The 17,346-nt window shown below is 44.1% G+C and overlaps 1 protein-coding gene across 1 annotated transcript in view; it reads left to right on the forward strand.

Moving 5' to 3' along the window:
- Nucleotides 1–16,220: 16,220 nt before the first annotated feature.
- LOC137423630 (uncharacterized) overlaps nt 16,221–17,346 on the forward strand; it is a 293,418-nt gene continuing 292,292 nt past the window's right edge. Inside the window, exon 1 of the mRNA XM_078773966.1 lies at nt 16,221–16,415. Coding sequence (XP_078630092.1) covers nt 16,368–16,415 — 48 coding nt within the window. The 5' untranslated portion in view covers nt 16,221–16,367. The remainder of the gene's footprint in view (nt 16,416–17,346) is intronic.

Genomic DNA, 17,346 nt, shown 5'->3' on the forward strand with positions numbered 1-17,346 from the left:
TCTCTCTCTTTATCTCTCTCTCTTTGTCTCTCTCTCTTTATCTCTCTCTCTTTATCTCTCTCTTTATCTCTCTCTCTCTCTTTATCTCTCTCTCTTTATCTCTCTCTCTCTCTTTATCTCTCTTTATCTCTCTCTCTTTATCTCTCTTTATCTCTCTCTCCTCTTTAATCTATCTCTCTCTTTATCTCTCTCTCTCTTTGTCTCTCTCTCTTTATCTCTCTCTCTATTATCTCTCTCTTTATCTCTCTCTCTCTTTATCCTCTCTCTTATCTCTATCTCTCACTCTTTATCTCTCTCTCTTTATCTCTCTCTCTCTTTATCTCTCTCTCTCTATCTCTCTCTCTTTATCTCTCTCTCTCTTATCTCTCTCTCTCTTTATCTCTCTCTCTCTTATCTCTCTCTCTCTCTTATCTCTCTTATCCTCTCTCTCTCTCTTATCTCTCTCTCTCTCTTTTATCTCTCTCTCTCTTTATCTCTCTCTCTTTATCTCTCTCTTCTCTCTCTCTCTCTCTCTTCTCTCTCTCTCTTTATCTCTCTCTCTTTATCTCTCTCTCTCTCTTTATCTCTCTCTCTCTTTATCTCTCTCTCTCTTCTTGATCTCTTCTCTCTTTATCTCTCCTCTCTCTCTTTATCTCTCTCTCTCTTTATCTCTCTCTCTCTTATCTCTCTCTCTCTTATCTCTCTCTCTTATCTCTCTCTCTCTTTATCTCTCTCTCTCTTTATCTCTCTCTTTATCTCTCTCTTTATCTCTCTCTCTTTCTCTCTCTCTCTTTCTCTCTCTCTATCTCTCTCTCTCTTTATCTCTCTCTCTTTATCTCTCTCTCTCTCTATATCTCTCTCTCTCTTATCTCTCTCTCTCTCTCTCTTATCTCTCTCTCTCTCTTATCTCTCTCTCTTATCTCTCTCTTCTTTATCTCTCTCTTATCTCTCTCTCTATCTCTCTCTCTCTCTTTATCTCTCTCTTTATCTCTCTCTTTATCTCTCTCTCTCTCTCTCTCTCTTCTCTCTCTTTATCTCTCTCTCTCTTTATCTCTCTTCTCTCTCTTTATCTCTCTCTTTTATCTCTCTCTCTCTTTATCTCTCCTCACCTCTTCTCTCTCTCTTATCTCTCTCTCTTTATCTCTCTCTCTTTATCTCTCTCTCTCTCTCTATCTCTCTCTTTATCTCTCTCTCTTTATCTCTCTCTCTTTATCTCTCTCTCTTATCTCTCTTATCTCTCTCTTTATCTCTCTCTCTTTTTATCTCTCTCTCTTTATCTCTCTCTTTATCTCTCTCTTTATCTCTCTCTTTATCTCTCTCTCTTTATCTCTCTCTTTATCTCTCTCTCTTTATCTCTCTCTCTTTATCTCTCTCTCTCTCTTTTTCTCTCTCTCTCTTTCTCTCTCTCTCTTTCTCTCTTTCTCTCTCTCTCTCTCTCTTTCTCTCTTTCTCTCTTTCTCTCTCTCTATCTCTCTTTATCTCTCTCTCTCTTTATCTCTCTCTTTATCTCTCTCTCTTTATCTCTCTCTCTTTATCTCTCTCTCTTTATCTCTCTCCCTCTCTCTCACTTTCTCTCTCTCTCTTTCTCTCTTTCTCTCTTTCTCCCTCCCCTCTCTCTCCCCCTCTCTCTCTCTGTCTGTCTGTCTGTCGGTCTCTCTCTCTCTCTCCCTCTCTCTCTTTGTCGCCACCTGCTGGCCGTTTGTATGCTGGTTGTACTGTCATGGCGTCTGCTTGTGGAGGCCTGTGAGTGCTCTGTGTTGTTGCTCCATTCCCCCCCCCCCCCCCCCCGTTTCTCCCCCCTCCGTGTCCTTGTGCCTGTTCGTGGAGTCTTCCTGGTGATTCCCATATACGTTGAGACGGGAGAGAGAGCCGGAGAGCACAGGGTGATCGCTGGTAAGGGTTCGCCGTTTTTGGGCGTCGCCCGATCGGTGTTTGCTCCTTCATCTTAAACCTCTATTTCCTTTTTTTCCTTTCGTTTATCTTTCCTTCAGTTTGTTTTGTTGCCTCCCCTTTCCGAAGTTAGGGAAATCAGAGAGGTCTGATTACTTCCCATTCCCGGAGTTCGGGTAGGGAAGATTATATTATATATTCACCCTCCCCGAGTTGGGGAGGGGTTGTAAGTGCAGCTGTTCCAGCATGGCAGCTGCACTATCTCGATTTACGGCCTTTCAGAGCCTGACCCGTAAGCACGGGTTATTTTGTGTACCTCCGGAACGTGAGGTTAGTGTCGAGGACGTCCTCGCAACCGGTCGTGTTGTCGGGATCGACAAGGTGTTGCCGCTTCGCGGATGAACAAGCGGATCGTTATTTTTTTGTCCGACGTGGATTGTGTCCCACAAATTGTCGAACAGGGTTTGACAATCGATCCAGATTTATTTGTTATGATTTCCCACTAGATAGCCCAGCGATAAAAGTCGTGATATCCAATTGCCCCCCATTTGTATCCGACGATGTACTAATTAAAGAGTTGTCCCGATACGGTACCATCGTGTCTCGTATCTCCATGATTCCCTTCGGGTCACGAAACAACGATTTAAGGCACGTGGTTTCATTCCGGCGGCAAGTGTTATGATTTTAAAAATTCCAGAAGGATTTAAACCTTATAATAAAATTAACCTATAATTAACCAACCCCCCCACCTTCCCACCACCGATCCAATCCCTTCCACCACCGACCCAAGCCTTCCCACCACCGAACCAAACCCTCCCACCACCGAACCAAGCCTTCCCGCCGCCGAACCAAGCCCTCCCACCACGACCCGAACCTTCCCACCATCGACCCAAGCCTTACCACCACTGATCCCAATCTGTCTACCACCGACCCAAGCCCTCCTACCACCGACCAAACCCCCCCGCCGTACCCCCTTCCCCTCCCCTTGAAACAGGGGCCCCTCCCTCTACTGAAGGATCTAATTGCAGCCATCTCCTGTTAACGATAGACCTCACCCCCCAGGCGACATCGTCCAATCACAGCTTGTTGCCTGCTATAACTGATCCTACCTCTCTCGCCGTGGTAGCCGATGGGAATCCCCTCCCGATGATCACGTCCTCCCCCCCCCCCCCTCCCCCCAAACCCTTGCAATCTCTTCCCACTAACCAGGACGAGTTTCAATTAGTCTGCCCAAAAGGAAAAAGACATCTACAAACAACAGATGAAAACGGTCATCTCTTTAAAAAACCTACAACTGAAAACCGACAGCCCCTCCTCTCTGCCCTAGATTTGTCCCTCGTCACAGAAAATCGTTTCTCGGTATTGGAGGACATAGATGTGGATGAATCCTCGCCCTTGTCTGCTGACCTAGAAACTGATATGGTTGAACCGCAAAAATTAGTAGCCCCCCCCTCCCCCCACCTCCCCTGAAGATGGCTCATTTCTCTCCCTCCCCGTCCCCGCCCTCTATGGACTATGCCCCATCCGATAACGTGGAGGGATGTGATGATGGTGAGGAGATAAATGATGAAAACCAGTGTGACACACCATCTGAGCCATCTGATATAGATGACTCTGTTAGTGAATGTGGTAGCCTTAAGGAAGAAGAAACCCCTCCAATCCCTCCCTCCGAGATAAAAAGGTTTCTTAAGGACACATTCCGAAAAAGGAATGTTGTTATAGAAACCTTTTTTCCGGAGCTACCTGATTTTATACATTCCGCTAGCTGATGGTAAAACGGCCCCACGTTTTTAATTTCAATTCCTCCCAACGTCACCGTTTAAAGAAGTGTTTGCAAAAAGCTAAGAATGAACTGCTATCAAAAAATTGAGTGGTGGTCACTCCTCCTTGTAGCTGTAATGAGTTTTTCCATTTGTAGCCTGAATATTAACGGAGGATGTAGCTCTGTCCGTAAAGTTCTAGTAAGGGATTTTTTATTACAGAAGAAAGTTGACATTGCCCTCTTACAAGAGACCCATGCCAACGACTGCTGTGTCGCAGAGTGGTGTAGGCTCTTCCCCGGCCTGTCATTTTTTAGTAACGGTGACTCCCGCAAAGGCGGTGTCGCAATAATTCTTAGCCCCTCCTTTTCGCCTTCATCGCTTAAATTCGACGAAATACACAAGGGATCCCTAGCATCCCTAGAATTCCACTACTGTGGAAAATTCTATACTATTTTAAATATCTATGCCCCAAGTACGCCTGTAGCTCGGCGAGTTTTTTTTAATGCCCTTGGGACACACCTAACGTCCCTCGACAGCCAAAACGCCCTAAAAAACCAAGACAATCATGTTTGTATTGGTGGAGATTTTAATTGCACCCTCCATCCCCAACTAGACAGGAACAGTGCAGAGCCCCATCCTGCCTCCACAATCCCTCTCACTAAATTTTTAAAACAAATGAATTTGACAGATATATGGCGGGTACAGCACCCATCAATCAGGCAATACACATGGTGTCGATGCATGCAGGGTAATATTGTACTTGCTCGCTTGGACAAGTTTTATATTAATCCTCCACTTGAACGCCTCGTTCTGTCATCCAAAATTTGCCCATCAGGATTCTCGGACCACAGCGCAACATTTCTCAAAATTTCTGCCCCCTGCCCGAAACACAAGAGTGCTTTTTGGAAATTTAATAACAACTTACTTGATGATAGTACCTTTAAGGACATTTTTCCGGAAATTTGGAATATTCTAGTTGCCTCCCAAGGGAATTTCTCAAACCTCAGACAATGGTGGGATAATGCCAAAACGCACATCAGACTGTTCTGCCAACAATATCGTGCGTATGGTGTTCAAGAGGAAAGAAAAACCACAACCTTACTTGAAGATGAAATCCTGGAATTACAGGAACAGCTTCAGGGAACTGCAAGTGTGAGCTACCAGGGAATGAGGCAACAAATTCATGGAAAAACGGCCTTACTGAATTCCATATCCGAAAGGCGAGCACAAAATGCTTTATTGCGCCTGAAGATGAGGTACATACACGACCTTGATGCTCCAACCAAATTCTTCTTCAGCCTTAAAAGGGGGGCCTCTTCGTCAATGATTACACGCTTGCTCCATGATGGGGAACTCCTTTATGAAGATGGCAGAATCAGGGAATGTGCCCGGAAACATTTTAAACAACGGTTTATGCGGCATGACATTAACCAGGATGCAATATCGGAACTTGTTTCTAACCTTCCAACATTGGCAGAGGATCAGAAGCAGCAGTTGGAGGATCCTCTTAGGTTACCTGAGCTCACCGCTGCCTTGAAGGCCTTGGAACCTGATAAAGCCCCTGGACTGGATGGGCTGACTAGTGAATTTTTCCAGTTTTTTTGGGACGCCATTGGACCTCACCTACTGCGGGTATTGAATGAATGTTTAGAGGATGGACAACTGCCGTGGAGTTGCCGGAGAGCAGTCACCACCTTAATTCCTAAGAAAGTGGACACTCAACTTATAGAGAACTGGCGTCCTATTTCTGTTTTATGTACGGATTATAAAATTTTAGCCAAAGCCTTGTCTAATCGAATGAAACCTTTTATGAATGTACTAATAGGAGAACATCAATCCTTTTGTATTCCTGGACGTACTATTTTTAATAATATCTTTCTTATCCGTGATACCATTCGGTTTTGTAACAATTTTAATATGAATGTTGGTCTGTTTTTCATTGACCAAGGAAAAGCCTTTGACTGTATTGACCACATGTACCTTTTTAGAGTTTTAGAGAATTTTGGGTTTGGACCTATTTTTATCTCGTACGTTAAACTTTTGTATTGTAATATATCCAGTGTTCTTAAAATTAATCAAGTATTGTGTAGCCCCATTGCTGTACAACGGGGAGTACGGCAAGGTTGCCCGCTATCTGGACTTTTATACTCTCTTGCCATCGAACCTCTTCTGCTCCAATTACGTACGCACATTTCTGGCTTCACTGGATCAATTCTTACCACACCGCTAAAAGTCTCTGCCTATGCAGATGATGTCTGTATTTATATAAAAAATAGTGCTGACGTCACTGCGGTGGCTCAGGCACTAAAGACATATTGTCAGGCTTGTTCAGGCCAGGTAAACTGGAAGAAGAGTGAAGCCCTTTGGATAGGACCTGGAGATTGCCCGCCAATTGTCCTACCAGGAGGAGTGAACTGGCAGAAAAGTGGCATTAAATACCTCGGTATTTTCCTAGGAGACAACACCTTTGAGCAGCAGAACTGGGTGGGATTACCGGACAAGGTAATGGCAAAACTGGCCCGCTGGAAAAGACTTCTTTCTCAACTTTCGTACCGCGGAAGAACTCTCGTCATTAACAATCTTGTCACCTCTATGCTATGGCATAAGATGATATGCCTACAACCGCCCGGGAGCCTTCTTATTACACTGCAAAAGAGCATTGTCGACTTTTTCTGGAGCGGGAAACACTGGCTCCAACCCCCCGTGGCATACTTACCACTCACTGAAGGTGGCCAAGGTCTTATTGATATCCGCAGCCGGATTATGGTCTTCCGGCTTCATATCGTGCGCCAACTTGTATATGGAGATGAAGCCCTACTCTGGAGGCCTCTGGCTAACTGCATATTGCAACTTACATGCAAGCTGGGTTACGACCGAGAACTTTTCTTGATGAACCCTCATCAAATCGATTCATCCTTGCTGCCCACCTTTTACCAAGGGGTGATGAACGCCTGGCAAGCCCTGTCCTTTTCCTGTGAAATGGCAACATACAACATGGAAATGTTGTTGAATGAGCCCCTATGCTACAACCCCTTCCTGGAAAACAGCTTGAATAATAGGGGACTCGTTCAACGTTTTGTTGATGCCAAGCTGCTGCGAGTGAAAGACCTCATGACAGAGTCTGGGAGCTGCCGGCTGAGTGCTGCCGCTGTGGCACAAAAAACCGGAATAAAATCTGTCAGGATCATCTCTCGGTTCCTTCAAGGGATATCCACAACGTATCGTAATACCTGCGAGGAACTTGGCCCTTCCCCCGAGGAAACAGCGGGTGACTTCCCCAAACTCCTAGTCTTCAGCCCGCCACTTAATCTGTCCCCTGGCCTGAACAGCCCTGATGATACTGCATTATCCCTTCCCGCCTTTCCAAAGAAAACTTTGTACAACGCGTACGTTAAAATTTTATACACAAAAACATTTTCTGAGCACCCGAGGCTTCGATGGCGGGATGTTTTACCCCCAATACCCCCCAATTGCACCAATTGGCGAAGTTTTTATCTCTTGCCTACTCCAAAGTATGTTGGAGATATTCAATGGAAACTTGCACACTGGATTTTACCTTATAATGTTTTACTGAACCGGTTTTCTACTGCTAACTCTAATCTATGCCCTTTCTGTGCATCCATTGAAACCCTACCGCATATATACCTTGAGTGTGAACGATTGCAACCTCTTTTTACATTCCTTCAGGAACGCTTTGTGAAGCTTGGTTCCCTCTTCAATCACAATGTTTTTATTTATGGTGTTTTAGGACCGTCTTCCCTTAGAAATGTGGTTTTAATGAATTTTTTAATTGGCCAGGCCAAGTTTGCAATTTATAAATCCAGGAAGAAAAAAATGGGAAACGCTTCTGACTCATCATATGATGTACTGCTCACCTTTAAGGCTCTTGTAAATGCAAGACTAAAGCTAGAATACCGGTTTTTTAAAATGAACAAGAATTTAACATGTTTTAAAGAAAAGTGGGTTTTTAATGATGTCATATGCACACTTGATGATGATGATTTGATAATAACTTTTCCTTGAGACCATTTTTATTGTGTTTTGTTTCTTTATGACTGAACATAACTGATTTTTTGTACTCTTGTAATAAAAGGAAGAAACAGTCAGTCTCTTTCTCTCTCTCTCTCTCTCTCGCTCTCGCTCTCGCTCTCGCTCTCGCTCTCGCTCTCGCTCTCTGTCTCTCTCTCTCTGTCTCTCTCTCTGTCTGTCATCCTTGGGTATCCTTCAATGTAATGCAGGTTCCATTCTGAAAGTGAAAATTCTGGATTATATTTAAATAATACCTCTTTTCAAGCTGATGAGCCCCAAAGGATGAAACGTTCATTCTTGGGAAGATTATTCGTTAATCTGATGCATGCTCTGCACATCTCTCCTTGAGGTGCATTTCCATTAGTGTTGCTTTGTGCACAGGTGAGGGAGCCCAGCCACAGGAAGTTGTGCTAACATTTTAGATCTCATAAAACCCAAGAGATATGAGTGTAACAGGGAGGGCGTGGCTATGTAACATTTGTAACAGGGAGGGCGTGGTTATGCTGATGATGTCGGCAACATGGCGCGGGCATCTGGCCTTCGGCCAGTGTTGAACTATTGCCGCCGTTTGGAGCTGCCCGGTCCACGTGCTTACTGTGCTGCTCGGAGCTGCCCGGTCCACGTGCTTACTGCGATGTTTGGAGCTGCCCGGTCCACGTGCTTACTGCGATGTTTAGGGCTGCCCGGTCCACGTGCTTACTGCGATGTTCGCAGCTGCCCGGTCCACGTGCTTACTGCGATGTTTGGAGCTGCCTAGTCCATGTGCTTACTGAGATGTTTAGGGCTGCCCGGTCCACGTGCTTACTGCGGTGTTTTGGGCTGCCTGGTCCACGTGCTTACTGCGATGTTTAGGGCTGCCCGGTCCACGTGCTTACTGCGATGTTTTGGGCTGCCCGGTCCACGTGCTTACTGCGATGTTTTGGGCTGCCCAGTCCAGTGCTTACTGCGATGTTCGGAGCTTCCCGGTTCACGTGCTTACTGCGATGTTCTGGGCTGCCTGGTTTTCCCCCTTCCATGGGGTGATGAGGTGAGATTGCTGAGATTGCCGTGATCCTTTTGTCTATTGCACGTGTTGGCGAGGAGAGGCTTCGTTCATCCCCACGGATTCCTCTTTCATTCCAACGGGAGCTGAGCCCTAAACGTGACATTGTGAAGATTTATATGTTATTGAAGGAGATGTTGAGCAGCATCCGGGTTTCTTCTTTGGTTCTGTACTTTTTTTAGTTTACATGATATGTTCATGAATAGTAATTGTATATGATTGTTATTATTATATGCATTTGTAAGTTTTACGAAATATTGTTTTTATTGTAAACTTGACAAGTCCCTGGTGTTGGGCTAGCGGCTCGGGTGCCAGCTTAGGATCCTAGGATCCTGGGTTCGAATCCCGGTCGATCGCTGAATTAACGCCAGGGGGGTTGACTCAGCCTGTCATCCTTCCGAGGTCCGCTAATTGATAGTTAGGGCATTTTATAATTTTTTTGAAAAATCTGTGAAAAAATTGCTTACCAATAGCTTTCTTCACCAATGTGTTCATGTAGGTGTCTACAAACACCTCTCAATTTATTCCTTCCCGAATCCTTGGGGAAAAGTCAAAATTCAAAATGGCGTCCAAAATGGAAAAATTGTGGATAAAGTCAAAGTTTAGCCAGAAATGTAATACTTAATATGGGGAAGAAACCACAAAAATATTGTTCTAGGACAATTGTGAACTCTTGCTAAGCATATTTGTATTATTATCTTGCTTTATATCCAAGATGGTGGCCAAAATGATGTCCAAAATGGCCGCTAAAATGTGAAAATTGTGGATAAAGTCATAGCTTTATATAGAAATAGAAATGTATCTCAATTGAAACCTCGGTTAGTCAGTTCTCTAGTTCACCCTACTCATCCTAATCCCCAGCATATCCCACACTCCTCTCGTCATCTGGCTGGTTGATGTTCTGGCAAGAGTTACCATGACAGTTGCCGCAAGCAGAAATACACTTGACTCCTTGCTTTTTACAGCAGCACCTGAGTGTGCTACATTCCCCCTCACAGTTGCAGCAGACAAACTTCAGAAGATAGTCCGGTGCGATAGGGTCTGTTGTAGGGACCGGCGCATAACCTTGGTCACCGAGTTTCCATCCGTAGTCCAGGACATCCAATGATGGAGTTTGCAGCAGCAGCCAATCTCTAGTCTGGAGATAAGCCCGGAGAGAGTGCTGTGCTGCAGCTTCTGTTGTCGGGGGCAGTTTCTCAGGTTTGATGCTCCCAGCAGCGGCCCGCTTGCTGAAGATGTCAAATCTCAAGTCCCCCAAGTCTTTGGATGGGTTCCCGCCGAACATGAGCTTGAATAGTTCACAGCCGGCTTTGATGATGCCATCTTTCTTGGCTCGGATGTCCAGAAACACGTCCATGGCCCTCTCTGCTTTGTCAGTCTTGCAGAGCTTGGTTAGCAAAGTTGATTTGCTAAACCCAGAAATCGCGGACACTGTATCGCAGCCGGAGAAGCTGTGCAAGAAGATCAGATACTTCCGGTATCTCTCTGGGAGGGCCTCCCGGATCTTTCCGACATCGTAAGATGTGTCTTTGGCTGTTGTGAGGAAGATCGGGTGGTCTGCAGCATGATGAATCAGAAAAACCATGATGTCGGTGTCCTCAGCCCTCACCTCAACAGGGGACTCTCTTGCCTCATCTAGAGCTGCCCGGACGATAGAGGTGTCTGCATCATCGGGGCATTCCTGTACACTGATCCCATTTCTACCGAATGTCTCAGCAAGTAACCGAATGAGCTGGGTCTTGTTGCTCTTGTTGTCGAGGAACTTTTCTCTTGGAACGAGGCTTTTGATGTCTGGGCGAATCAGAATGTCGCAGCATGCGTTCTTTGTTCGTCTCAGGTGATCATGGTCCTTGGTGGAGCTGCCGTATCCGTCAAAGACCACAGTGATCCTGAGGCAATGGCTCCCCATGGACTTCACAAACTGGAGGTAGCTCTCAGCGATGTCCTTCCAGGTGAGCTTAGCCTCCCATCTGACGTTGTGCAGGAGCCACCCACCATCAATCACCAGGCTCGTGCAGGGGTGTTGTTCAACGGGTTCCACAAATGCTTTCAGGACCCTTGCTAGGGCAGCCTTGTCTGGCTTTCGCAACTTCTGGTCTTTATCAAATAGAGACATCGGTGTTGGCGTCAACTCAAATCGCAGGGCTTGTTTGGTCTTGACTTCACGCTCACTGATGATGATGAGGCGGTTGAAGAGCTTGAGTGAGTCAATAACCAGCTTCTTCCCATTGACTTTGGGTCCACTTCTGAAGCTCTCTAATGATTTGACCTTGTGCTTAGTTTCCATTGTATCCAAAAAAGTTTTTCCATCCATCTTGGCCTGCATGGCTCTGCCAACCTCCTCTGCCTGATCAGCATTGACTGGGTCCTCGGGAGTGCTACTGAACCCCATGGAGAAGGATACCAGGGTCTTCGAGTCCCGTGTTGCATCGAAGGGGTTAACCTCCTCCAACCATCCAACAATGGCGTTGACAGCATCATCGTCTTTCTTCATCTGGGCTCTTGTGACGTCTGTGTGGACAGGTACTCCACGTGTGTTCATACCTCCTTCCATCTCCTGGTGAATGAACGAGAAGTGGTTTAGCGTCTGAACCCAAGACTTATTAGCAGATTCATTCCGGAAACGTCCTCTGTTTAGACCGCCTGAGGACTTGGCATCACACATGAGTGTGGTTTCTATCGTGATGTCGGTCCATGTGCCTGACCACTCATGGTCTGAGAACCTGACTGCATGGTTGCCATACACGGTGAATTTGGTTAAAGTTTCCTGGAACGCCGGACTGTCCTGTCGCTGCTGCATCAGCTGTATGTACAACCTTGCTCCCTTCGCATACTGATGGTGGCCCGCTGCTGCGAAGGTGTTCAGCATTGCAATGATGCAGCTGAGGTGACCTGTGTGATCCGGGATACGCTCACACCTGATGAACACCTTGATGAGGTCGATTCTGCCGTGGTACCAGACCCAGAGTGCAGGTGTCCTTCCTCCCTCAGCCAAGGTCTTCAAACTCTCCTCTATCCTCTCCTTGAACACAGTGACTATCCTTGCTGCGTACGTTGTACCTGTTGAAAAATAAAAGTATGAAATTGATATTAATTATATAATATGAGAAATTTCATTTGGCACGGCAATTTGAGTATTCAGAGATAGTTGGAGATTTACAGATTGGGGAGATTGCAATTACCTGTTTTCTCATCTTTTGCATTCTTGATGAAGTCCTCCATGTCTTTGAACTCCTGCTCACTGAACACAACATCTCTCAGCACGAACTTGGTAATTCCCACAGATGCAAGAAGGTGAAACCGGATGGACTTGGCATAAGCACCACCTGAGAGGATGTGTTCTGCAGTGCTGCTGCCTGGGTAAACCAGCTGTATCAGCTCTTGCAGTCCCGAGTCTGCCATGATTGCCCCGATGGACCCCAGGAAGCTTTTCAGGAGGTGAAACCCGCCTAATCTTGTGATGATGGGCAACTCAGACTGGAGGACTATCTGAGTTGCTTTCAACCATATTGGCAGGTCGAACGTGATGACAGCAGGAGACTGACTGCTGCGTAGGCACTCCATTAGAGTAGTGTAGATTGTGCTGTAGTTGTTCGGGTCACCCTCGATGATTGGAAGAAACTCAATGAGGGACTTCTCCTTGCATTCAGGTAGGTGTATTGACTTCATGAAACCATTCCAGTTGTGATGTTCAAACGCGGGGTTGTGATTCTTGATAGCCCATCCTGCCGCCCAAGCGATGTCCCCTGGTAGCAAAGCTGGAGGGTCTTGGCGGAGATCTGCTACCGGAACAAACTGAAAGTCTGCCAATCCTACTTTCTTTTTTGGCACAAAGGACAGAATTTTCACCTCTGCTGCTTTGAGAGTTGCTGCTTTCTCCTCAAAGGTTATCTTTCTTCTTGGGATAATTGCGAGAAGCTCATTTTGTCTTGTCGCCGGAGCCGGACAAGTTGCCTTGATCATGCCCATTATGCTGTGTTCATGCCCATTATGCTGCATGGAATGCTGTGTTCCCATTCAGTGACACAATGTTCAGGTCTATATTATCACCAACAAATTGATGAACTGTCTTTTCCTCTGGAACAAAGAATGCAGAGGTTTGAGGATCCTCATCCATCTCATCATCACTACTCTCCTCTTCTGGAGATAGGATTGCGTCGATTTCTGCTTCCTCAATCTCCACGGCTCCTGCTTCATCTTTGTCTGTGATCACGGTATCCCAATCCATGCTACCAAGTCCATGTTTCACACTCAAGTAACAATGCTTATAGCGATGGAGCTCAGCATACGACTCGGAGTATCCTAAGTGATGACAACGTTCAATCAACCACTTAGATCCAAACTTGTGATCAAGCTGAATCGTGAGTCCGAGTTGAGAGGGCATCACTGCTGACCGAGGGCGGTAGGCTTTCAACAGGTTCTGGCCCCAGACTGCCACCTTTTCATCAGTTTTTACGATCAGCTTCAGTAACTGCTGGAGGCTGTTGGGAATCAGAGCGAGCTGGCTCTCTGTATTGGTCATGCTGTCCACTAAAGGGTATTACTTACGGGTAAGCGGAACTCTCGCCAAGTCTCCACAGATTAGGTTGATGGCAGTTGTAATCGTGAGCTCTTTGAATTCAGCATCGTCAACAGTGTGCAAGGGGGTGGTGACCTGTTGACGGTAGTCTCGAAGGATTGCATTTGTCGTGTCTTTCAGGCACACAATGTCCGCTCTTTTCTCTTCCGACGTGAAGTAGAGAGACTCATTGTACTCTTGCTGAAGCTTTTTTTTCAGATATCGCCGGCCGTATGCCAGACTTTTGTCCTCGGTTGGGTCAAGCTCTACCATCTTCATGTGGATCTCTGCGAGAGTTGTCACACCGTGTTCCACTTCTTCATCCATCCATTTGCACAAGTTCTCAAACAGCAATTGTTTCTCTTCGTCAAGAGGCCGTCCAACCTGAGGAAATAATATTTAATTTTTAATTGAAATGATTGACTTTTAAAAAAAAAATTTTGCCCCAAGAATATTATCCATGGAGTCATGGACTTCTAGTCTAATTTAAAAATCAGTCAGAGATCCAAAGGGGTCATTCATTTATTCGATAGTCAATACCTTAGAGTTTTCAACTGGGTGCTCGAACAGGGTCCTGCACCGAAGATGATACAGTGCCTCTTCTGCTACCAAATCTACAATCACACACAGGCGACCGGCGACCTCATTTCCCCAGGCATCTCCTCGGCTCACTGCTGTCTCCATGAAGCTCCTTTTCAGTCGGTTCATGTAGCGATTGTCAGGTGCACGATACAACTTCCGGGCTCTGTCTGGAAGATAGGTATGTTTTAAAATAGTCACATATTTAGGATTAGGTTCATGATCAGATGATTCGACTTCGAGTAGTACAGTAAGGAGCAAGAAAAATAAAAAAGAAATATGAATTCTCAAGACATTCATTTTAACTTCTGCATGACCCTGCTTGTGACAGGCTGACAGGCAACTTACCAGGGTATCTGGCCAATGCTCCAACGTTGATGCCTTCGTTACAGAGTATACAAACATCACGGTAGATAAGGTGTACTGATGGGGTTTTGGACTTGGAGCTGCCGGCACTTGAAGTACTTGACCCAGAGAATACCCGTCGTCTTTTCATCCTGCCTGACCTTCGGTCCTCCTCGTCTTGTCCTAGGGAATGGATTGTGTCGAAAGGTAGTTTTGGTTAGTTTTTCTTCATTTGCAACATCACAACTTTCACAGATTGGGATCGAAATCTCTGCAAGTGGCTACTTCTTCTGAATGATAATCTAAAAACTTACGATTAGCAGTTGCAGTTGCAGTGGATATACTTTTCACACGATTGTATAACTCGGTTCTGCAATCCAAATGATATCTCAACTTGGGGTCATCTCCGTTTTTCCAGTCCTCATTTAGTCTCCTGATCAGCGCCGCATCGGCCACGCACTCAGAATATGATAACATCTGTGAGTGGCCTTTTTGGGTGACTTTTGACAGCTTCTGCATCTCAGTCCCAGGATCATCACAGATGAAACACCTCAAGCCATGGCCAGGTGCAGCTATTACATCCCCTTCCATACTGAATCAATTGAGAGGTCTCAGTAGACACCTATTATTGAAGCAAGATAATAATTATTACATTTCTGGCCAAGCTATGACTTTATCCACAATTTTCACATTTTAGCGGCCATTTTGGACATCATTTTGGCCACCATCTTGGATATAAAGCAAGATAATAATACAAATATGCTTAGCAAGAGTTCACAATTGTCCTAGAACAATATTTTTGTGGTTTCTTCTCCATATTAAGTATTAAATTTCTGGCCAAACTATGACTTTATCCACAATTTTTCCATTTTGAACGCCATTTTGAATTTTGACTTTTCCCCAAGGATTTGGGAAGGAATAAATTGAGAGGTGTTTGTAGACACTTACATGAACACATTGGTGAAGAAAGCTATTTGTAAGCAATTTTTTCACAGATTTTTCAAAAAAATTAAAAACTGGTAATTCCCTGCTTGTCGTAAAAGGCGACAAACAGGGTTGGCGTCAGGAAGGGCATCCGGCCGTAAAACATTGCTTCAAAAAGGGAACCAAAAAAACAACAACAACCACGGTTCCCGAAAAAGACCAACCCCCGCTTTGCGGGGAAAAATGGCCTCTAAAGGTGGTTTTTATTGTAAACTTGACAAATTTCCTTCTTCGGACTGCCTTGTCCGGTGTTTAATGATTTCAAAAAACCGAAATGAAATCCGAGGTGTACAAAAACAAACTTGTTCGTAATCCTGTAAAAACAAGGAGAGTATGGATTTGTACCGAGACTGTGGAAGGGAATTACATTGTGACATCTTAGCATTATAAACTACATGTTATTTGTGTAAAGATTAAAATATAAACTTTACATAAGACAATACAAATGAAGGATTGTAATTATAAAGTGATTTAAATAAAAACAAATTCAAGTATAATTTTTATAAATATTTATAATTCATTATTTAATCCTATGTAAATGTACATTGCTGGATATTCATTATTTAATCGATATAAATGTACATTGCTGGATATTCATTATTTAATCCAATATAAGTTTACATTGCTGGATATTCATTGTTTAATCCAATATAAGTTTACATTGCTGGATATTCATTGTTTAATCCAATATAAGTTTACATTTCTGGATATTCATTATTTAATCCTATATAAATGTACATTGCTGGATATTCATTATTTAATCCTATATAAATGTACATTGCTGGATATTCATTATTTAATCCTATATAAATGTACATTGCTGGATATTCATTATTTAATCCGATATAAATGTACATTGCTGGATATTCATTATTTAATCCGATATAAATGTACATTGCTGGATATTCATTATTTAATCCAATATAAGTTTACATTGCTGGATATTCATTGTTTAATCCAATATAAGTTTACATTGCTGGATATTCATTGTTTAATCCAATATAAGTTTACATTTCTGGATATTCATTGTTTAATCCTATATAAATGTACATTGCTGGATACTCTTCAGCCATCTCTGATTCCCATCACTCTGTGTCCCACAGACGCGCTCAATGTGCTTCTCAACACCCTGAAGAAGCGCAGCGTGTACGGGAGATACAAGTCACTGGATATCGCTATTTATCTGACAGAGGAGCTGATGGAGGCTCTGTGGTTGCTAACAAACTGCGGCAGTGAGAGGAGGAGGGTAAGGGAGGGAGGAGATGAGGAGAGGGAACAAATTAATAAAATAAACAAACACAGAAAAGGTTTTTATAAACAAATAAGTCAGAAATATTATGTTTATCATTAACTATAAAGTATGAACCTTACAGGAAATGCTTTGTAATGTTTGTAAATATCCACACAAACTAGTATAACCTGTCATCACAAACTAGTATAACCTGTCATTAGACTCGAGCTCAATCGATCACAGTTTAGTCCCATTAAGATAAACATGTTACAGTTTATATTTTTCACAACAATCTGTCAATACCTCCCCCCTTCCCCCCTCGCCCCCCCCACCTTCCCATGCCTCCTCCCCCCAAGCCCTCTCCCTCCCACAGATCTTCCGATGTCCCTGTTCTCTGCTGTTGTACTTGTGTGCTTCTCTCTCTCTCCCCATCTTGTCTCCCGCTCCCTTTTGTTTTTTTTGTGTGTCCGTTTTTGTTTTTTTTGTGATTGATTTAGCTCTTACATGAGCCTCGATCTTTTTCCAAAAAAAATCCTTGTGTTTAAAAACAGGATTTACCCCTGAGCATCAAGGATGCTCCAACCATTATTCTTGTCTTTCTGCTTGTACTCACATCTGTGTTCGTGTATGACGATTAATATTTTGTGTTGTGGTTTGTGTTTACATTTTGCCTCTGAACTATAAAATATTTATTTATTTATTTTGAGGCTCCAGTCACGGACTACATAGTCCTATTCGAGGCTAGGCCTTGAATAAAAGAACTGAATTGATGAAAAAGAGGGAATAGTCGCAGATTTTTGAGGAAGTAAACAATCTGCTTTTTGAAAAGGGGAATGTCGTGTTTGGAAAAACATGGGAAACTAGAGTTCCAGACTTTGGCAGTTGATGGGAAGAAACAAACATCATAACGATACACCCTTGAGTTTCCGATGGTCACAAAATAAAC

This window comes from Myxine glutinosa, chromosome 3 (assembly GCF_964187855.1).
Source record: "Myxine glutinosa chromosome 3, kmMyxGlut1.1, whole genome shotgun sequence".
Lineage (NCBI taxonomy): Eukaryota > Metazoa > Chordata > Myxini > Myxiniformes > Myxinidae > Myxine > Myxine glutinosa.